Source organism: Atractosteus spatula, chromosome 23, assembly GCF_055471065.1.
Source record: "Atractosteus spatula isolate fAtrSpa1 chromosome 23, fAtrSpa1.hap1, whole genome shotgun sequence".
Classification (NCBI taxonomy): Eukaryota; Metazoa; Chordata; class Actinopteri; order Semionotiformes; family Lepisosteidae; genus Atractosteus; species Atractosteus spatula.
The window spans coordinates 14,957,439-14,979,667 of record NC_142728.1 but is presented as its reverse complement, the minus strand read 5'-3'; the positions used below and the strand labels follow the sequence as shown (position 1 = coordinate 14,979,667).

Sequence of the window (22,229 nt, the reverse complement as noted above, 5' to 3'; positions counted from 1 at the left end):
GCGTTTCTGGTATGACGTCTGTGTTCTAATCTCTGGAGACTTTTTTTGGATGCACCGACGAAGGCAGGGGAGGGGAGGCCAGTGCTGAATTTCAAGCTCTGGTCCTGATTGAAAGAGCCACAGCTACAGGCGCCTTTTTTTTTTTTATCAAAATAATCTATTCCACGCTCTTGACAATGAGTACACACAGACCATAGAACTCTACTCAATCGTAGAAACATTCTCAATCAGGGGATTGTCCATTTTCAACCGAAGCAAGTGGGACGACAGGGGAACTAGAGCTACTGACCTTTACTACAGATGTAAATGAGCTTTTTTTTAGTGAACCCTGGTGCAGTTTGAGAGCTATGTGCTGTCTTTATCCAAGCCCACGTGATGGGGAGATTGTTTAGCAGCGTGTGAAGGATTGGGGGGGGGTTAATGGCTTTTTCTTATTTCACCCCACCCACTGTCTTCCACACACTAGTTTCAAAACAAAGCCCCCCCATCTGGGTGATCAACACCCTGTGGACGACTGCTGAACGATGCATGATGACATCACTTCCTGTCCCTGTTGTTTTTTTCCCTCTCTTTCCAAACATCACCTTGCTGGGTCCGTCCCCAGTGGAGATCCAGGAGAAGGGGGTGGGAAGAGCAGGGCGGAGGGAGGGGGGGGGGGGGTGTCTGGCCGGGAAGGAGAGAGGGAGAGATGGGCGGCCGCAAGAGGTATAAAGTCCCTCCCAGCGGGAGAGCAGCGAGTTCAGTCGGTGTTTGTTTGCGTGCTCTGCGGGGACAGCCAAGACATCTCTCTCCGGGAAGAATGAAGCCGTGTCTGCTGGGCGTCCAGCTGACCCTGCTCTGCGCCCTGTCGGCCAGCGGCGAGGTCCAGCCGCAGAAAGACTTCGATCTCCTGAAGGTGAGCGCCGGCCGTCTCGCGCCGCTGACCTCTGCTGTCTCTGCCCTTGCTGATCCAACCCTGGGAGGAGGGAAAAAAAAGGTGTTAAAATATCATGAGAATGGTGGTTAAAAAGTTATTTGGGCTTAAAAATGAGAGGTGGCTTATTTTGATATAGTGCACGCAGGGAGCTGCATCAGGCTTGCATCGGGCACAACGGAACAGGTAAAGGTTTATTCCATATTTCGATATATATCCACAAACATAAAAGGCAACTGCATCCTCAAGCAAAACTTGCTTCTACATTTTAGATTTGTTTGAACCATAAAAAATGAGGGGGTGTGCTGTTCCGTTGGTGCCTTTCACCGGGAGCTGTGCTCTCCTTCGTTTTAATCTGATTATTTGTTCTGTTTTCGTTTGGGATTGTGCTCCGTTCCTGCGCCTTTATTGCGCACAAGCTCTGGGTTCCAGTGGGTCTCATTATTGAACGAGCTGCAGAACTGTAACACCTCTGTCCCCTGGTTCTGAGGCCACGGCCACTGTTTAATTGGTTAATTGACTCGTCAGGCTGCGGCGAACGCCAGAAGACACAGGCCCCCCCCCCAGGACCAGAGGCTGAGACCCCCTGCTGTGGGTGAAGTGTAAAATAACTTACTAAAAGCAGCACTCTCAGCATGGGCGCAGCACGACCGGCCAACGGGGGGTCAGATACTGTTATGTTTGTGCAAGAGCGCGCTGGTGTGTCGCTGTGTTTACAGCAGGGGGTCAAGGTTACCCTCCATGCACGTCCACATGCCATCCTGCAAGCCCCAATTTCTTTTTTTAAGATAAAAAAAAATGTGCAGTTTAAGACCCTTTGAACTCCAAAACCGCCTGCAGGGTCGACTTCGGGCGATCAGGGACAGGGAGGGGCGGGAGAGTGGCGCCTCAGCCGCGCAGGAAAGCTCGTCAAAAAACCCGCTAACGAGCCAGCTGGTCTGAAAGGCCTTCCTCTCTTTAGCAACTGTTCTCATGTTAAAAGCACGGCTGGCAGACAAAAGCCACGACTGGCTCTTTCAGCGTGGGGCAGCTGGATCCGGATATTTCACTGGGCCGCTGTGCTGGAATCGCTCGGGAGGAGGAGGAGCTCTGACGGGCTGGAAGTGGGGTTTCAGTTCCCCCCGCCCTCCCCAGCCGGGTCTCTGCTGTGGGACCACTGTGGGTGCCGTTCCCCCCCCGAATGGCTGCCACCACACTACGCGCTGCACTGCAGCAGTAAGGCGTCTCTCCTGCGGTTCAGTCAGCAATTCCTCTACAGGGGGGAGAGGTCACCAGGGGCGAGCTGGTGACGACGGCTAACCCCGCGGTCCGGGGTCCGATTCCCCCCAGACTCCCGTTGTAATGTCTGTAGAGTTAACTCCCCGAGACATGCGCACATCAGAACCTGGGACACTGACGAGATCCTTGGCGTGACTGTGAACTTCAGAGACAGACTGAGACAGGGAGAAGGATCTACAAACCTTTCATTTTGATTTTCTAACATTAGCCTTACGACATAACAGTACAGTATCTGACCCCCCCCCGCCAGTAGTCGTGCTGCACACATTCTGAGAGTTCTGCTTTCCCGGGAAGTCATGCAGTTTTGTTTTTTTTACACTTCACCAACAGCAGGAGTCTCAGACTCAGACCCTGGGGGGGGGAGGGGGGGGCTGTGTCTTCTGATGCTTACTGCAGCCTGACGAGTCAATGAAACAAACGAACCCCATTTTCTGACTCCGCCTAGTATATTGGATTGTACAGTAGATTGGTAGTTACCTGCAGCATGGCTCAGAACATGGACGGACGTGTTCCAGTTGTGCAGTTAAGTTAAGTGAGACCCAGGGTAACCGAGAGCTCGTGTGCAATAAAGGGAAAACCCGCTCGGGCCCGTTGTGGAAGCACGGGACAGGGGCAGCCCCGGAGTCAAAGCTCCTCCCTGGATGGGACGCTGGCCCAGCGCAGGCCACAGTACCCGTCGCTCAGCAGAATGATTTCTGAAAACCACCTCTAACGCACCGCTTGATGTTAGAAAACCTAAACGACAGTACGAAGAAAAAACCACAGGTGGTGAGAGGTACCCCTTGGGTGTAGATGTCCCCGAATGCAGCAGCTCTCGGAGGCGGGGTGGGGGGGTAGATTCTTCTGCCGGAGTGACCAGACCTCCCTCTCGTTTCTGACCTCTCCCTTGCTCTGCCCTGGCGTGCTGCTCTGGTGACCCCCTGCTCTTTTCCCCCCCTCTCTCTCTCTCTCTCTCTCTGCATCCAGTTCGCAGGGAGGTGGTATCGGGTGGGGTTCGCCTACGACTCCCCCGCCTTCGCTCCGTTCCGGCACATGCTGCGCATCTCCAAGGGGATCCTGACCCCTATGGAAAACGGGAACGTCAACGTCACCATGTGGGGAGCGAGGTGAGTCTCCCCTCTTCGCACCAGGAGGCATCGCTACCACCCGCATGTCAGGACAACTGACAAGTCCTCCATGCTCTGAGTGACAGCACAGTGTCCCACAATGCACTGCGAGGGCTGCATCCCACAATGCACTGCGAGGGATCCCCTTCCCACACAGCTCCAGCCCACTCAGGGGAGAAAGGCCCATAGCAGATGGTATAGCATGATCAAAAGCAGAGCATAGTGCAATAAAGAAAAACAAAAGCATGGCTAATTCCTGGCAAGGGCACATGACTGTGCGATACAAGCTTGAGAAACCACATGCAAGCAACTGTTTTGTATAAACATTACCACAGTAACAAGTAATGGGTTTATTCCCTGCTGAAAAGAGAAGAAATGAAACAACGTTTCGGCTGTGGAGCCTTCTTCGGGTGTGAACCCCACATGAGGCTCCCACACCCAAAGAAGGCTCCACAGCTGAAACGTTGTTTAATTTCTTCTCTTTTCAGCAGGGAATAAACCTTTAATGGCTCCTTTGCAGCCTACGCGTGCTGACGCAGCTCCAAACCTGAACTATATTTACCACAACTATATTTTTATCTTAAAAACACACTTTAACTTTATTTTTAAAATAAGTTTTAAAATAATCTTCGAACCTTTTAAATTTGTGGGGGTTGTTTTTTTTTTTTTTGATGCGATACCTGCTGCTGCATTAACCAAAGAACGAGCGCACAGGGCGGTTCTGAGGGCGAGAACCTCACGCGGCTTCCTGTTCAAACGTCTTCCAGGTCCTCTGGCTGCCGCAGCAGGGTCTACGTGTACGAGAAGACGGCTGTTCCGGGCCAGTTCACCTACTTCAGCACCAGTAAGCAGGCACACTGTCGCACTAACCGCTAGAAAAGGTGCCCGGTTCTCTCTGACGTTGTGCGCAGACCATGCCTGACCCGGGTCCGGCCGGGCGATTGGCTGGAGAAAGAGACGCTGTGCTTTGATCCTCCAAGCTGGAGTAACGGGGCAGGGCCGGTGTTGTACTGCGAGGTGCTCATGGGAACCGTTTGTTGACATGCGTGTTTCAGGTCACAGCCGGGTGAAGGACATCACCATCGTGGAGACCAACTATGACGAGTACGCCTTGGTGATGAAGCACAAGAAGATGGACAAGGAATATTCCCAGGTGGCGCTATACGGTAAGCTGTCTTCTGCCACCAGGAATAAATCCAGGATGAACGTGCCGAGGGCAAGGGCTTGGACCGTATCGTGCTGCTCGATTGACGTTCGCCCATCACGCACTGCGGTTCAAAGGCCTCCTGCAGGAGCAGGCCTGTTTTCGAGGAACCCACTCAGATGAATTATTTAGACAGCATTAACATCTTCAAGCTGTTGGCTTTGTTCTGAGGAAGAAGGTAGCTCCCAAGGAATGTAAGAAGAGACAGAAAGGTTTTTGACCCCAGATGTTAATTAATTAATGCAAACAAGTCTTAAACGTTTTTGCCCAACTGCTAGAAGGTACAGGTGTAATGTATGCAACAACGCTATTTGCTTTACACAGTATAGTAATCAGATCATGTGTCTGTACAATTTAAAAGTTGGGTTTAATTTAAAGTTCCTAGCTGCCACAGAGTTGGACTCACCCGGAACTTGCGGACCTGTTTGGTCCTCCACTCTCCCTCTCCCCTCCGGCTCATCTCTCACACCCCTCTTCTCTCTCCGACTCTGACTGCTCGACAGGCCGCACGGAGAGGCTGAGACCCGAGCTGCTGGAAAAGTTCCGGGAGTTTGCGCTGGCCCAGGGATTCTCTCCGGAATCCATCCTAACCCCGCCTCCGACAGGTGAGGGGGGGCCATGGCCCTGAGGGAGATGACACCCCCTGCTGGCCAAACTAGCCACACGTCAGCTGGGCTTGTGGCACATCATGCAGGGCCTGACGCAGATGGGGGAGGGGGGTCTGGGGTCCAGGGGTACCAGGGGTTCAAGTCTCCAGCGCAGACATTGCTGTTGACACTGTACCCCCATTAGCCAGGTACTGCACCCCCAATGCTCCAGTCAGCCCACCTATATTTAGTACATGAATATCAGCATTAATGACAGGGTTGTGCATAAGCCCGATATTTAGGTCATAGGCAAGGAAGTATAGCAGTTATAGTTCCTCCCTTGGGGTGTCCATTTTAATACAGCAGTCCCGGGGATCCAGGGAACCAAAGATCCTGGAATAGGAAACTTCAAAACTCCCAACCACCAGGTGCACTGCAACATGAGGAAGTGACAACACAAGGAGGAAAAGAGGAGGTTCCGGGAGGGAGATCGATGTCTTTCACGACTCTAGGGGTACTCTTACCGAGCACCAGTGACCCCCCCCCCCACCCCCAAGATGATTTCCAAATAAACAAGGTCTCTGAAAAGGAGCAGAGGCCAGTCGGCATCACGAACTCCGACCCCCAGCCCCTGACCCCTGCAGAACAGCACTGTGGGGCGCTATGAGGGAGCTGTCCACTCCTGGCCTCAGGGGTGCAGTGCAGCTCAGGGGGCGACAGGCAACCGGTCAAGAAGGATCGCTTTTATATGTGCAAAGGGCCCTGACATCGCAACCCTAGCTCTGTAACGAGAGGTGTGCTCTGTGACCTTTGACCTTTGACCTCAGCTCGGGGGGGGGGGGGGGGGCATATGAAAAACAGAGACTGGACCTTAGCAATGATTTTTTTTTAAAGGTGCATGAAAACGTGTTTGCAAGCTTAAAATATAACCCACCTGTTTTCTTCTTCCCTGTCCGCAGAAGACTGTCCCCCAGGTGGAATTTAGGTGAGTGGGGCGTTTGTCCCCGTTTCTTAACACACCGGTCGGGGCTGCAGGATCCTGGCCTCTGTGGAAAATCGGGACACCTCAAGCACTGCCCGGCACAGAGAAAAACAAAAATTATCCTGCAATTCCACTTGCTTCAGCGTACACTGTGTATTATAAAAACTGAAGTAAAATCACAGAGGAGGGTGTTCATAAATGAATGGATGTACATATTCATGTTGAAGTAGCTTTTCATCTGAGAATCCAGCAACACATTCAAAATTGTAAGCATAATCGCTTAAAACTAATAATAATACTACCTTAAACCTGGGATGGACTGGCGTGAACCCCTGCCTTGCACCTGTAGCTTGCTGGGATAGGCTCCGGCTCCCCCACAACCCTGTACTGGATAAAGAGGTTTGAAAATGTTTGAGTGGATAATAACATTAACCTAGAGTCCCCAACCCCTGGCCCCGGAGAGCCCAAGTCCAGTTTGTTTTACAGGTAAGTTCAAATGACCTGCATTTTTTTAAAGATTGGGAACAGTAGTAAGTCACTGACCAATTAAGCAATTAATTTGTTCAATTAAGGGAAGTTTGATTCCCTGAGGGCCAGCTTCTTGGTATAAAATAGTCACTAAATTGCTTTTTAAACCCCCCCCCCAACCCTCCGTCTAACTGATCACAGATCAGTTGTTCCAGGTCTTTAGAAATCAATGATTTAATTAATTTAAAGGCGACCCATATCGCCTGCTGGATAGGGGCAGGGGCTCTCCGGGACCAGGGTGCCACCCATCCTGGTGGACACTGGCGGGGATAGCACCCACGTGCAGAACAATCCGCTGTGTATTTACAGACGTTGTGTATTGACAGACCAGTCAATCTGGAGACCCAAGACTTACGGAGAGATCAGACTGCCCTGCTCTGAAAGCTCAAACCCATCGCCAGTATCTGCCTCCCTTCCGCCCCTCTCCCGCCTCTATGTCCCCCTGCCCCGGGCCAATTCCTCCTCCCCGCCCCCAGCACGGTGCTCTACAGCTCTCTCGGACACGGAATCGGGCCTCAGGGTGTCCGACGGGAGAGCTGTCGGCACCTCCATCGCATAGCTCCTGGGAGAACCTCCCTTCCTCCCCCATCAGTGCCTTCCTGACGGTGAGCAGAACAAAAGGCCGGCCACCCTGCAATTCCTGCAGTTCACCCAGCTCGTTCCCGTGCTGCCCCTCAGCATCCAAACCTTGGGCATTCCTGCCCGAGAAGGCCTGGACAAAGGAGGCAGAGTGCACACGGTCGCCCCCTGGTCCTGCACTCTACAAGCCCCGCGGGAAATCGACCGACCACAAGACGCACCTTCCACTGCCTCAGAAGACAACAAAACCCACACAGAGACACCTGCTCTCCACAGCCTCTCCTCTGTCCCCTTCACAACAGCACCCAGCTGCTGCAGTTCACTTACAGAGCCTGCAGAACAAAGGGCGATCTTGTGTGGTTGTAACTGAATAAATCGTGCGTTCTGTCCTCGCGAACAATGACTGGTGTGTGTACTTGAGTGCGACTCTGTTGTAATCACGGGGCCGGGGTCAGGAGGAGCTCGCCAGGCGATCAGTCCCAGATCACTCCTGGACTGCGTCTGCAAGACGGAGCCGGGCTGGAGCTCAGAGCACACGACGGCAGCGACTGACCTCACGGGAGGCCACCCTTCTCTGCCTCTGTCAGACGGGTCGCGCAGGGAAAGCTCTTCTTGTGTGCGATTTGTAACATCTTGTCTCGTTAGGAAGTCTAACATGCAGTGAGGCGTCTCTCGTAACAAGGCCCGATGGTAAGACGCTACATTTGAGATCATGCCCTGGTGCCAACAGGGATGGGGGGTCTTGGTTATACCAGGTGACCGGGTGCAGTGACGACTGTGCTTTAGTGGTAACCATAACGTGGGCTACAAAGTAACATGGAGCTCTATGATGAATACCATGGGGGGGGGACTCTTTTGAGTGGGGCCACGCTGAAAGCCTTCTCGCAGAAACCTCATTCCCAGCAGACTCTGGGACGTTGGTGCTCTGTAACCTAGGCCTACGCGTCTGTGGCCCAGGACACAAAACATGACCGAGTACACGGGGGACTGTCTGGAGCGGTCAGTAATGTTGTTATTCCAGCCCCTGCCCGTGTTTGACGAGGTGAATGATTACCCAGAGCGGAGCCCTGTCAGCAAAGCCCTCTGCCTTTCCACAGGTCAGACAGGGTCTTATCTCTTCACCGGAGGTGCGAATCCCACTGTGTTCCAGCACACCCCGAACGCCCTGGGATGCGGCACGCCAACTGCCCCTCCCCCGCTCGACCAGACGGACCACCTTCGCGCTCTTCGATTTCGGTCTTCGTTTCATTCAGCTGAGCACCGACAGGGCCGGGCCCGGCGGAGCAGTGCGGCCCTGCGCCGTGTCGGCGAACCCGCAGAAGCGATCGGTGCCTTGACTGATTGGCCCGGTCTCTCGCACAGCAGGTCAGGCGGGGGAGTGAGCTTGGGCAACACAAGTGCACCAGAGGCCAGCTTGAGAAATGCCTTTACCGTCACACCAGTGTTGTCTCCCTTCTGCAAACACGCACAGGAAGGCTAGAGCCTGTCAGATAGTAAACAAGTGGCCCTGGTGAACACCCCTCCGACTCCTGACTCCGCTTTTGCACAACGGTACAACCAGGGGAAAGTACACAGGCTTCTTTTTTTTATTGGCTTTCTATGCAAAACACAATGATGCAGCCTTTTGCTGTTTACCTGTAAGGTTACGCAAACTGTACAGCGTTCCCATGTGACTATGTGGGAGGGGGGGGGGGGGCACGCGGCTGTTCGGGGTTGGGGGAGGGAGGGGGGTCGGCCTCCCAGCCGGGTCCGTTTCAAGTCAGGACCGGTGTCGAAAGCGCCAGTCCGCTCCCCACACACCAGCTCTCAGTGGGAAGGAGAGCAGAGTGATGGAGCCAGTTCAGAGATGGGGGTTATTAGGAGGCCATGACTGGTAAAGGCCAGGGAGGAATTTGGCCAGGACGCCGGTGTAACACCCCTACTCTTTATGAGAAACGCCCTGGGATTTTTAATGACCAAAGAGAGTCAGGACCTCACTTTTATGTCTCATTCGACGGCGCCTGTTTACAGTATAGTGTCCCCGTCACCATACTGGGGCATTAGCACCCACACAGACTGCAGGGTGAGCGCCCCCTACTGGCCCCACTAACACCTCTTCCAGCAGCAGCCTTAGCTTTCCCAGGAGGTCTCCCATCCAGGTACTGGCCAGGCTCACACCAGGCTCCAGTGGGGCGGCCAGCTATGAGCTGCAGGGCGATATGATTTAGTCCCCCGCTCGTGGCGTCTCCAAGACTCTGTCTGATCTGGGCCGCCGCAAGAGCCGGGCTCTAGAAAGCAATCCCAGCGGGCACTGCGGGAGCCGCTGTCCTGACAGAAGCCTTGAAACGGCTCTCAGTCTCCTGCTCTCTGCTCAAGGAAAAGCAACAGCAACAGCAGAGATAAAGCAGAGCCCTTTGCTCAGGTCTGCTGTTTGCTGTCGGGGGGTAAGCACACATGCCCCAGGGGTCAATGTCCTAAGCGGGGAGGAGGGGGTGGGGGGGGGGAGAGCTGAGGGTGAGTGAGAGCGTGTGACTTGGGCACAGAGGTGGGGGGGTGGGGGGTGAGCCACATTCTGGGGAACAAACAAGGGTCTCACAGCCCAGCCTGGACAGCTCAGAGACTCGGGAGAGCTCGCTCAGCGCCCTCAGCGTGAAGATGCGGATCCCTCTGTGCGCCCTCCTCGCCGCCTTCCTGCCCCTCGCCCTGGGAGGACCCGTGCCTGATGCCCCCCCAGCCGTGGAGATGCAGGAGAACTTCGACCTGGATAAGGTAGAAAACGACCCCCTTCTGCTGCCTTGGGGATCTGCTTCTGTTCTGTTTCCTTGTGTTCGCTCCTCTCCTGCTGCTCCCCTAAACTCCCTCCTCTCGTTTCCAAACCCCTCTTCCGTGCTCGAGGGTATTTCAATTCTTTAAAGGCTCGGGTTGAACCTTTAACAACACGACTTCCTCAGAAGCCTGCAGAGCCGAGTGCGGTTAAACTGGATTTTGCATTGTTTAGTAAGTAATATTAGTGCCGCGCGCACAAGCCCACAACTCACGTGCCTCTTAGTTAAAAAAAAGTGTCTGTTGTGTTTGGAAAGCTGAGGTTGTGCACGATCACCACACGGGGATGCTGCATGTGTGGCTGTCGGGACAGGCTACAGGGGCAGGACAAACTTCCCCGTTCTCAAGCTCCTGCAGAGCGTGTCTGGGCTGAGAGCGCTGAGGCTGACCGATTTATTCCTCCAGCTCTGGGGCAGCACCTGGGCCCTCATGACAGCCTCTTTATGCCTGTGAGTTTTCTGCGTCTGTGGCTCCAGGGTGAAAAACTAGGAGCCAACTACAGAGACACGATGAAACAGAACAAAACAACAACAAAAAAACGGCACCACATGGTTCTCTGGAAATGAAAGGGTTCTCTTTCCCTCTTGGCACAGTACCTCTCGCTCGTTTTCTTCGTCCACCTCTGTTTTTCTTCCTCTTTCTCCCTGGTGGCGGCAGTGGGATTCCCCATTGCCTGTAAAGGGCTTTGTGTGGAGTGTCCAGAGAAGCGCTATGTAAAGTGTAAGCAATTATTATGAATTATTATTCCCCCGCCCGCCCTCCCTCCCTCCCTCCACCTCTTTCTCCTCACCCCTCCTTTCTCCCCCCAACCGCGCCATCACCGCGCTCAGAATACAGCTTTTCAGAAGCTGCTCAGCAATTTGGGAGCCCAGAGAGAGAGGAAAGGATTCACAAGCACTGCCCTTGTGCGAGATGAATGGACAAGATGAAAAGGCACAGAATTGTCACGGGGGGGGTTCAGTGTTTTTGCTTGACCTTCTTTAACTGCGATGCCACCTTTTATCGACCTGATAAGGAGCCTCTCTCTCTCTCTCTCTCTCTCTCTCTCTCTCTCTCTCTCTCTCTCTCTCTCTCTCTCTCTCTCTCTCTCTCTCTCTCTCTCTCTCTCTCTCTCCCTCTGTCCCTTCTTCCCCCTGTCCCCCTGTCCCCCTGTCCCCCTGTCCCCCTGTCCCCCTGTCCCCGGCAGTTCATGGGCAAGTGGTATGACATCGCCCTGGGCTCCACCTGCCCCTGGGTGCAGAAGAACAAGGACAAGATGAGTATGGGGACCCTGGACCTACAGCCCTCTGAGGACAGCACGGAGATTGATATGACGATGACCTACACGAGGTCAGAGCCCCCAGCCCCAGAGACACTCATGCACACTGTACAGCACCACTTCAGATTAGCTGCAAAAGCCATTTAACTCCATTTGTAAGCATTTCAGAAGCTGCCATGTATTGAGATGACATGAAACACTGTCGATACTGTAAAAAGGAATGGGCACACTTACTACGTGTACCCTTATAAAGTGGGATCGCATGACTGAAGTATCACCAGATCTTGTGTCTCATCAGTTTTATCAAATAAAATTATAAAAGGAAGAAAAGACAGTAATGTTCGCCATTAAAGGTCACGTCATTGTCAGAATCACAGCCGGCACTTTATTTCTGTAATGATTTAAATGATTTTTTCTTAATTTAAACTCAGGACCGTATTGTTAAAAGGGACACCTATCCGCGAGGTGTGGTACATTTTGCAAAAAGCACATTAAGTCCACTGGAAATGCTCAACACAAACGATCTCCCCACGACGAGACAACAGAAAGGCCTTCCATTTCAACCGCCCAAGCCAACAGACTTTCAAAAAAACAACTGACTGTATTTTAATACCTCTGACAATATGAACTCAGATGTCCAATATGGGATGTAAATGAAATCTTCTATCCTGCCCAGCAACTCCACGTAGAAACCGCACAGGACCACGAAAGAGTTTCAGCTCAACTCACCCAACCTCTTCACAAGAAGATGACAAAACTTCACATTTCCTTCCAACAAAAAGTCAAAACACATTTATATTTATTTTCCCCGATATCCAATTAGGTGGTACGGAATTTCACATTTGTTCAAAAGTGTTGCTTCTACCACAAATATGACTGACTTATATCCGTCAGTACTTTTTTTTTTTAATTCAGAATTTGAATTAGTTATGCTTTCAGATGCCTGAAATAGGATGATATACAATTACAAAGAAGCTGAGCCCTATTGACACCCTGTGCTGACTTGCTTTGCTCTTGAACTCAGACAGGGGACCTGCAAGCAGATTGTGGGGGTGTACAAGAAGACAGAGACCCCTGGCCACATGACCTATCACAACAACAGTAAGTACAGACACACCTGCCTCTTACCAGCCAGCACGCCGCCTAATTACAAGCTGACACTGCATACAGGGCTAAAACAATTCGGCTTTGGCAATTAGCTTCACTACTGGATTTGCGGGGAATTGTCAACCAATGCATTTAGAAATACACCTGCAATTAAGAAGTCCAGGTTACACAAGCATCGAATTTGTGAAGCCACAGAGAGATTAATGATTCATTAAGCTTGACTACCCAGGTTGAGAGTGTTTGCCCAGGAGGTTGTTTGTATTTTTTTATGAAGAGTGATTGAAGTTAAACAGGAAATCATGCTCCCCCTTCTGCCATGCTGTAATCGAGAGTGCTATTAGATACAGTATAACAGTGTGCTTTGGTAATTTATCAGTGCGATTCGGATTTTAAAAAATCACCCATCTTGTCTAAACAGCCGTGAAGGTTAGGGGAGTGAGCCAGCACTCCTGTTTGCCGACAACCGTCGAGCAATCCATGATGAAACGGGTGGAAAAAAATCACATCAGATCCCTTTCGTATTCTTAACTCTGAACATCCGCTTCTTCGCTCCGGAAAAATGTTTCAGGATTCCTAAACGTAGATCAAACAGATACTAATTTTCCCATTTGCTCCCTGGTCACATACAGCAATTAAATTGAATAAATAGCAAGGGTACAAGCAACTGTGTCCATATAAACCGATTCTGCTGTAACAAACTAGGGGCAATATTCTCATGATTGTGTTGTAACAAGTTGTGCATGTGTAATGTTTTATGATGAATTCAGATCAACAGCAGCAATTAGTTTCCCCATAAAAAAGTTTCCCCGAGGGGACAATAAAGTTAACAGTGCAACAATATATTATTTATATGAGCCCCTGGCTATGCAGTTGCTGGCATTTCTACCAACTGGTACTCTCAATACCAGGGAGTATTTGGAGTAGAGGAATTTAAAAATCTAGACCAAACTACATCAACAACAAAATAAAAAAAACGACTGCAAAAGGTTACTTCCCTGCCCATTTCTCTCCCCTGTCCAGAGTGGGCAACGGATGTGGACTCCTACGTTGTTCGCACGAACTACGACGAGTACGCGCTGGTGCTGATGATCAAGTCGAGACCTGGGTACAACAGCACGCGGACGGTGAGGCTGTACGGTAAGGGCACAGGAGAGAGGCGACCGGCCTGGCGGTGTTAGAATCCTGCATCGCCTGAGCTGCAGAGCACCGGTGAGCCTCTGAAACTCCCGTGTCCGGCGGCCATTACAAGCAACGCAAGTGGCCCGAGCCCTGTTTGTGCTGGGGCTTCGGGGCACAGCCTGGACGCTGCAGGGAGCAGCGTGTCAGTACACCTGGAGCCATGCCGCCTCGTCCCTGGGACTGCGGGATTGAGTCTTCATCGCCGGGCCATACGGATTCGGTGTATCTCCCTCCCACAGGGGTGCAATTTCTGTGCAGAAAACCTGATTGTCTGTTCTTACTGGTCCTTACCCCCTGACTGGGGAATTCTGGGTCTCAGCCACTCCTGGCGTCTGCGAAACAGACAGCACAAGCGCCAATGTCCCTTCAACCTGTGAAAAGCACCCCCTTAAACCTCATCCTCACCCTCTTGCTCCCCCAGAAAGAATGTTGGAAACTCTGACCCTAACCCTGCGTCGGTAACACGTTTGCCTCCCCCCCCGCAGGACGAACCCAGGAGCTGCGCCCCAGCCTGATTGCCGATTTCACCCAGTATGCCAAGACGCATCGCATCGACGACGACTCCATCATCATCCTGCCCAAGAAAGGTACGATTCCCATGGCGCGGCGCTGACCCAGAAAAGAACGAGAAACAAAACACTGCCCACTACAGTGCACAGAATAATATAATAATAATTCCTTACACTTACATAGCTCTTTTCCGGACGCTCCACTCAAAGCGCTTTACAGGTCATGGGGAATCCCACTACCGCCACCAGTGTGCAGCCCCACCTGGATGCTGCGCCAGTCCGCTCCCCACACACCAGCTCTCAGTGGGGAGGAGAGCAGAGTGATGGAGCCAGTTCAGAGATGGGGGTTATTAGGAGGCCATGACTGGTAAAGGCCAGGGGGAAACCCAGCTAATTCAAAACCAAACAACTCCAGCCCCCACTGCAGTTAGTAATCATAAACTCGACAAGAAAAAGAAGTGCGTTTTCTCCCTCTGATAACGTCACTGTCCAGCATCAGCCAGGAAACGGAGACCATGCTGAGTCCGATGATGTGCCCCCCCCCCCACCGAACTCAAGCGCTGCTGTTCCAGGTTTAAAATGGCGTCTTTCTCCTCTGCAGACGAGTGTGTCCCCGGCGAGACGGAGGGAACGCCGCAGATCACGGTGCGTCGGAATCCAGCTCCCCGCCCTGCGCCCTCTCGACCGGAGCGATCGGCCAGGTTTTCCCCACAGCCACGGCTGTGCCCCCACCCCCAGACCGGATCTGAACCTGCCACCTCCCCCGATACGAGCCTGGCCACACAGTCCACCGCGCACGGGTTTTCACGACGCGGTTGCTCAACAAGGCCGATACACCCTTACCGGGGTCTGCCGTGTAGACGGCGGAGCTGACTTCTTTGGTAACGTGGGGGAAAAGCGTTTGAAACTGTATTTTCATGAGTCCTCTGGCCTGCGTTAGTCCACGATACCACCCCTCCCGTCCCCCCTTCCTTTATCAGCTCACTCTAGTCACTTCCAGTACAGGGCCGCAGGGTAGGCTGGAGCCTGTCCCGGCAGGAACCAGGCGCAAGGCCGGACACACCCTGGATGGGAAGCCAGGCCACCAGAGGGCACACACACCTAGGGACCGTTTTCCCAGAAGCCCATTAACCCACCAGCGTGGTCTTTGGGCTGCGAGAGGTAACAAACACAGGGAGAACATACAAACTCCACACAGACAGCACCCGAGGAATTCAACCAAGGGCACCAGAGCGGCCCCCCACAGATCCCAGCCCACAGAAACAGCTCTGTGCCTTCAGGGAGATTCCCGGTGGGATCCCCCAGGCGTCAGGCGTGGGGAGGGAGCAGCCCTCTCTCTCCAGAGCAGCTCCAGGGTGGGGGGGCCCTCAGCAGTGGCCCAGTGCGACCCCCCGCGCTTCCCCTCTGCTTGCTTGCCGTAACGCTCCGCCCGTTTGCCTCCCGCCCCCAGAGAGCACGGAGGGACACTGTTGTGGACGCAGGCGACGAAGGGTCAGGAACGGGAGAGCTCGCCCAGTTCTGGGATTCAGGTGAGAGAGACGCACTGCAGAGCCACGCGCAGTGCTGGGGTGGGAGATCTCCGGGTAGAAAGCCGGGCTGCGGTTGTTAGGGGTGCTGGTGGATCAGTCTGGTGACCAAGGGACACTGTGCTGCATTAGGTGACGTCCTCCAGATGACCTTAAACCAATTTATTCCCAGATACGACGTGGGAAAACGATCTAGTCACTGAAGATCCCAGGGCCCTGCTTGTAAGAGAGTTAGCCAAGATGTCCCGGCTAAATTCCGCTCCGGGCTGAAAATCCAGCCTCACTAAATTCCCACTTTAATTGAACTGGTGCAGCAGTTTCTCCACCCCCCCCCCCCCCCCCCGACCTTCAGTGCAAATTCCCAATTAAATGCTGGATGGGATCTTTCCCCTGGGGGGGAATTTCTCTGGCTCACGTCACCTAGATGGGAGCTACGCGGCAGAGATGGATGAAGTGGGGGGACCCCCTCCTCTGTTTCTGGGGCAGAATAGTTCTCTTCAAAACGCAACTATGGCGATCGAGAACCTGGTGTATGTTTTCCTGCCGGACGAACCCCTTAAAGAGGCTTCCTGTCGGCACAGCACAGTGCAGTAAGGCACGGCGTAGCGCGGTAAAGCATGGTTGAAACAGGAGACCATGGCGACGCGAAGCAGTCGCGGCAGGACAGGCAGGACGACGCAGAGCCGAATCTGCCCCCGGCATACCCCCCTGAGGCACGCCTCTGGCCTTCCTCTCCCCTCAGAGTCCTGCAAGCTGGCTCCGGACTCCGGCCCCTGCCTGGGCTACATGACGCGCTTCCACTACAACTCCTCCCTCATGGCCTGTCAGTCCTTCGGCTACGGCGGCTGCCTGGGGAACGGGAACAACTTCGTGACCGAGAAGGAGTGCCTGCAGAGCTGCCGCACGGAGGGTGAGGGGCGAGTCGCGGGGCGGGGCGGGGCGGGGGCGGGATTCGGCTGCCCGGCACGGACCTCACAGCGGCCTCCTCGCTGGCATGTCTGTGAAAGCGCCTGCCCCTGTGTTTTCACCGACTCCGTCACTAAGGAGCAATTTCTCCCTGATCCCCAAATTCACGCACTTCATCCCCAGAATGTTCAGCTCTGAAAGATTTGATGCCCAAAACTATTTGGCCCCAGTGAAGAGGAGAGATCCTGCGCCTCGTCTCTGTCAGCCTGCTCTTTGTCTCTTTATTTCTTTCCTCTCCGTCTCTGTCAGTCCTCTCGCTGTCACCATCTAACCAACCCCTCCCTCCCCTCCAGTTCGAACGTCATTAGCCCCTGGGGCGCAACAACCGATCAGACGAACATCTCCCCAAAAAATACTGCACAATTAACCCATCCAATCCCACCTCTCCATCCGCCCTCTGTCTCCCGTTTCCCAAATCCAATCCCACCTCTCCATCCTCTGTCTATCTCCTATTTCCCCCTCCTCTCCCCGTCTCCCATCTCTCCAATCTGATCCATCTCTCCATCCTCTCCCACTGTCCCATCCCCCCTGTTCCTTCCCTCCGATCCCACCTCCCCGTGTCTCCCAGCGGCCTGCCGCCTGCCGATGGACCCCGGTCCCTGCTTCACCAGCGTCCAGCTCTGGGCCTTCGACTCCGACAGCGGGAAGTGCGTACCCTTCAAGTACGGAGGCTGCCGGGGCAACGGCAACAAGTTCTACACCCAGAAGGAGTGCGAGGAGTACTGTGGGGTGACGAAGGACGGTAAGGGAGACGGAAGGCGATCTGATTGGCCGGGAAGCCCCGGTGTCCAGCGTGGGCAGCTCAACCGAAACCTCAAGAGCAGAGCAGAACACGAGGGAGTAGGGTTCTCACACTTCAGCAGTGTGGGTCGTCATCTCTTCCACATCTTCCTATTTGAACACTAGGGGGAGACAGAACTCCGTCCATCCATTTTCTATCCGCTTCAGCCAGTCCAGGATCAAGGGAGAGCTGTCCCAGCACGCAACGGGTACACCCTGGACAGGAGGCCAGTCCATCACAGGGCAGACAGACAGACACCTCACACCAGGGCACCTGGGCCACTTTTCCTAGAACTCGATTCACCGATCCGCTTTTGTCCTTGGACTCACATCAACACGAGGAGAACATACAAACTCCACACAGACAGCACCCCAGGCCCGGCACTGCCGAGACAGAACTTAGCTTTGGCAAAACCACAGCTGCAGATTTTCATATTGAAAGACCAGACGCAAGGTAAATGTTGTAGCACCTATTAACTTAATCATCACTTTTCTCAGTACCACAACCTCCCCCTATTTGCTTTTAACAGTTGACTGAAGAGAGAGAGAGAGAGGAAGTGAGCTCGGGTCGTAACGAGAGCGCAGTTGTACACCTCACCAGAAAGACAGAACACCAAGATCCTTGGGCTGGAAACAGGAGCCATTTCATCTTCCCAATAAGACAATAACCAGATGGAGATCAGGAGCTCTTAGATTAGCCAGAACTCCAAACCAAGCAGACTTGCAATACGATATAAAGACGTCTAGAATTTACAGTACATGTAGACACGTAACGTCAAACACCTCACAGATTAATGGCCATAATAATAATAATAATTGCTTACACTTATATAGTGCTTTTTTGGACACTCCACTCAAAGCTCTTTACAGGTAATGGGGATCCCCTCCACCACCACCAGTGTGCAGCCCCACCTGGATGATGCACCAGTACGCTCAACACACACCAGCTCTCAGTGGGGAGGAGAGCAGAGTAAATATCTATATCTATAATAGATCTATTACCATCAGTCACAGAAGTCACAAAGGCATTCGTGGCAGCTCATTGGTATCATGTTCAGTGACACGGTCATTAAAGCAACTGTCTGTGTGGAGTCTGCATGCTCTGGTTCCAGCCAGCCTTCTAAAGACATGCTCTCTAGGTTATCGGGGGTTTCTAAGTTGTCCCTGTGTGCTGGGTGCACACCGCATAATAACCAGACATAGTGTTCAGGGGACTTTCCTTGGATAGACTCTGGGTTGTCTGTACCCCTCCCTGGAATAAGCAGCTTTCTGATAAAGTACGCCCGGACAGACAAGCCTTTCCTTTTACTTGGTGAGAAACGGGATTCGCCAGTGATGCCACACTTTACCACCAGGTGGCACGCGCGAGTCTCTAACCCACAGGAACCAACAGGTGCCAGTCAGGAGAGAACACATTCACACTAACAACAACAACGTCCAAACTCCCCCTGACCTCTTCCAATATGAAATCCAGTAATTACAACTAGCTCAGTCACAGAATCCATTTCCTGTGCTTTGCAAAACATTTTTTTTCCCCATGCTCAGGAACAAAATATCAGCACACAAAGTCGACAGACAGTTCAGGTGACAAGTTACTATCCTTTAATCGTCCGATAATGGATCAGCATCACACAGCTGTGTGCCTTCACCTCTGAAGCATCCAGCCTGCCTTTCACCCTAAGCCTGATATTCCCTGTGTGTCTTTCAGGGGAGGAGGAGTTCCTGGGCCTGCCCAAAAAGAACTGAGCGAGCTGTGTCACGGCCGGCGAGAGTCCACAGGCCACACTGGCCCCCCCCTCAAGATCACGGATGGCAGTTCTCAGTTAGACGTTACCTAATTCATTCCTCTCACTACCCAATTTTTATCTCATCTCTCCCAACACCTCTTAGCATTGCCTCTGCGTACGGGCTACCTCCCCGTCAAAGAACAAGGGTTAAACGAGGCCTCAACTCAATGAACATCTTCAACCCTCTCTTGCCACACGCAAATTACCAACACCCACAGCAGGGCTCAGGTGGATCTAACTGTCTACACCTTTGGCCAACAGAAACCCCCCCCCCAAATCAGGTAGAGCACAGCACCAAGCAGGAGGAAGTCTGGTTAAATCCAGGCCTACGCTGAGTGACGATACAACATACCCTGTGAGTCACACGCCTGGATGGCACTGATTGGGGTTTCGGCGCCAACGTTAAACTGAAGACTCGGACCAAACATGCACAGCTCCAATAAACTACTTTAAAGCACTGTCTTCTGGAGTTTTTTCCAGCCCAATTAAAACAACCGATGAGCCTGTATGCAAGGGGCAGACATGAGAGAAGCTGTGTCCAACAGGCTGACCCTCTCACCCTCGGGCCTGTGCTTCCAGGAGCCTGAAACCGCCTTACAGACCTTACAGGACCAGCGGCCTCAGCGGGTCTCCAGCTCTGGGTCTCTCGGTTCTGAGAGCCACACACGGGGGGGTTAGTGAAGTGAACAGGGGTCAGGCCAAGCAGGATATGGGGGACTCTTCCACAGGTCGAACGAGCTGGGTGGGGTGAAAATCATATTTTTGGGGTACCTCCAAGCCCTCGGCCAATGCGGGTGTGCTGTGCAGCACTCCTACCTGCGCCAGACCACTGGGATCCGCCCCTCCGTTTCCGCCGCCATCTTCCTCTTCCTCCCCGTCTTCCAGCGTGTCTTACTGGTCCGTCCGCTGTCTTGTCCCACAGGTGACAGGAATAGAGCCGGCGACAGTTCCGTATTTGTTTACTTTTCTCGGCTTGTCTGAGTTGCCCTGACGGGGTTGCGGCTCGTTGGCGCCATTTGAAGGAGAAAAAAATTAACGCCCGTATTTTCCTCTCTGACTTCAGGTGCGCAATGCGCTCCCAGAATCGCATTTCCCTCTCGGATGGCTCTGCACCGAGCGCCTTCATATTTTGTACAACAAATATAACAAAAACCTATGAGGGGGGGGACAGGTGAAAAGGGGATATCAGGAGGAGGAAGTGAGGTGACGGAAACAATTTACTGTGACACGGCTCAGAATTGGTGCAGCACTGACTACCTTCCACGCAGTATTTCCTTTCACTGCGCTTTAGTTACTGTTCAATCGGAGTTTTAAAGGAGAGGGTCCGTCAGTCTGAAACACCTCTTGCCGTCTTATTTAAAAAAAAAAGATTTCGTCGATAGTTCAGGCAGATCTAGAGTTGAATACATTGGGGGCTGAGTTGCTGTCTGGGAATGTCCAAATCAGAATTTTTTTCCCGGAGAAAAAGCTCGTCTCCAGTCTGGAATGTGTGCTTTTCGCCCTGAGTCACACCATTCCGAATAGACACAAATACGAAGAGGTTTTTTTTTGGGGGGGGTAGAGATGTTTGGGGTAGCACGTTACCCGCGGCGTCGCTTTGCTGGAGGGATCTTATACCACATATATCAATGCCGAGAAAGAGTCATTTTTAAAAACAAATACCCAAACAACGTGGGCTCTTCTCCAGAAATGGTGTAGCTTCAAAAATAAAATCTTCACCCGCGTGTGTTTCTGCGGCTCTGGGGCCGGGCAGCGTCCTGGCCTCCTGGTTTGTGTCCTGTCTATCCTAGCGGTAGCCGCTGGGGGGCGCTACTGGTTAAGTCAAGGGCCGCCCGGCTTCCCTCCCTCACCTGCGCCTCGCTGCTCCGAGCTGGTGATGCCGGGAACAGCCGGAGATGGGGAGCTAGTGAGTTTTTCTTGTGACCCCCCCTCCGCACTCTGGCCTTTCGCGTCCATACTCCCCTTCTGAGGTGGAGCTGAAACACTATTTAAATTCTATTTTTTTTTTAAATTGAGAAATGTTAAATCAAGGAAAACATGATATATGTAAAAAATACAATTTGATCACATAATTTACTTCATGACCTCTGGCGGTTAATGTTTTTTTTTTTCCTGTTTTTATTTTTTCTCTTGTACCCGTTTTTGATCCTCTGGTTGTAGTTGTGTTTGTAAATTCTTTATAGAAAAAAAAAGCTACTGTCGCTTCCAGTAGCAGAGCTGCAGGGACAGAAAGTCTTGACGTGTGGGTATTGACAGTACCTGCCATCGACACGGAGGCCGGACAGAGCGCTCGCCTGTCCTTACTTACACCCCCACAAGAGTGACACCATGCATAGCAAAAAAAAAACAAACAAACAAACAACGTTTTATTTTAAGATCAATAGCAGATTGTGTGTTTAGATATATATCCCTCTCCTCGTGTACATTTTCCTATCCCGGAGGTAACGCGCCCGAGCGAGGGGAGATCGCGGGCACGGTCGGTGCAGTTTACAATTTCAGCACCCGGCTCTGGAGATTTTTTTAAAAATATATATATATAAAAAAGACAACCAACAACACGCCATTCCCCTGCATGGGGTTTATGAGCCAACGCGGAACGTGCGGAGCCACGGCGTCAGGGCGCCCTCTTGCGGCGGTGCGTGTGCGAGGGGCGGAGGATGTGAAAGATTCCGTCATTCTGGAAAAACGCGTTTTCCTCCGCTCCCCGGCTCTCCTGGTGTGTGTGTGTGTGTGCACCAGAGACGAGAGGGCGAGATCGAGATTACAAAGGAATTCTTTCCAGACCAGACACCTCAATCCGTGCATTATTTTTTTCATTTAAATTCTATTAGAAATGTACAGAATCAAAAGGCCAGACCTACAATGGAAATATCTAATAAGTATAATTTTTAGTTTTTACAATTGTGAATTCCTCTGGCTTTAAAGTGTCTATTTCTGTATATATTTCATTATTCTGTCAACTTTTTTTTTGCATTTCTGGTGTTAAATACATTTTTTAAATCAATCCGTGCATTATAGTCGTATCCGATAAGCCCGCTCGTCCTGCAGCAGAGCCGCGGAGAGGGGGGGGTTGCACTTCAGCTGGTACCTGCTCTCTGGTGTCTGTGAGAGTTCATCCTGCATCAGGGCCTGACCAGG

General features: G+C 52.4%; 2 protein-coding genes across 3 annotated transcripts; both read left to right on the top strand.

Annotated features, from left to right (window-relative positions):
* The first annotated feature begins 723 nt into the window (after positions 1–723).
* Positions 724–7,577, top strand: ptgdsa (prostaglandin D2 synthase a). 2 transcript variants are annotated; one of them, XM_088940695.1, is made up of 7 exons: positions 724–895; positions 3,158–3,297; positions 4,065–4,141; positions 4,353–4,463; positions 5,005–5,106; positions 6,051–6,073; positions 6,925–7,577. In XM_088940695.1, the coding sequence occupies exons 1-6, from the start codon at positions 800–802 to the stop codon at positions 6,071–6,073; spliced, it is 549 nt and encodes a 182-aa protein (XP_088796821.1). In that variant the 5' UTR covers positions 724–799; the 3' UTR covers positions 6,925–7,577. The 2 variants fall into 2 exon arrangements, with proteins under 2 accessions (XP_088796821.1, XP_088796820.1); XM_088940694.1 differs by having other exon boundaries at positions 725–895; positions 6,048–6,073.
* Positions 7,578–9,739: 2,162 nt separating this feature from the next.
* ambp (alpha-1-microglobulin/bikunin precursor) lies at positions 9,740–19,135 on the top strand. The gene is made up of 10 exons (XM_088940287.1): positions 9,740–9,925; positions 11,166–11,308; positions 12,262–12,338; positions 13,365–13,481; positions 14,009–14,110; positions 14,634–14,677; positions 15,483–15,561; positions 16,301–16,468; positions 17,093–17,266; positions 19,013–19,135. Exons 1-10 carry the CDS (start codon positions 9,812–9,814, stop codon positions 19,048–19,050), a joined length of 1,056 nt encoding a protein of 351 aa, XP_088796413.1. The 5' UTR covers positions 9,740–9,811; the 3' UTR covers positions 19,051–19,135.
* Positions 19,136–22,229: the final 3,094 nt, after the last annotated feature.

What these genes read in the sequence shown, in the direction of transcription:
- ptgdsa (XM_088940694.1), top strand. Translation starts at nt 800, where the DNA reads ATGAAGCCGTGTCTGCTGGGCGTCCAGCTGACCCTGCTCTGCGCCCTG. An exon ending in GTCACCATGTGGGGAGCGAG is followed by an intron (nt 3,298 to 4,064) that starts GTGAGTCTCCCC and finishes AACGTCTTCCAG; the next exon opens with GTCCTCTGGCTGCCGCAGCA. An exon ending in CCTAACCCCGCCTCCGACAG is followed by an intron (nt 5,107 to 6,047) that starts GTGAGGGGGGGC and finishes CCCTGTCCGCAG; the next exon opens with AAGACTGTCCCCCAGGTGGA.
- ambp (XM_088940287.1), top strand. Translation starts at nt 9,812, where the DNA reads ATGCGGATCCCTCTGTGCGCCCTCCTCGCCGCCTTCCTGCCCCTCGCC. An exon ending in ATGACGATGACCTACACGAG is followed by an intron (nt 11,309 to 12,261) that starts GTCAGAGCCCCC and finishes TCTTGAACTCAG; the next exon opens with ACAGGGGACCTGCAAGCAGA. An exon ending in GCAGAGCTGCCGCACGGAGG is followed by an intron (nt 16,469 to 17,092) that starts GTGAGGGGCGAG and finishes CGTGTCTCCCAG; the next exon opens with CGGCCTGCCGCCTGCCGATG.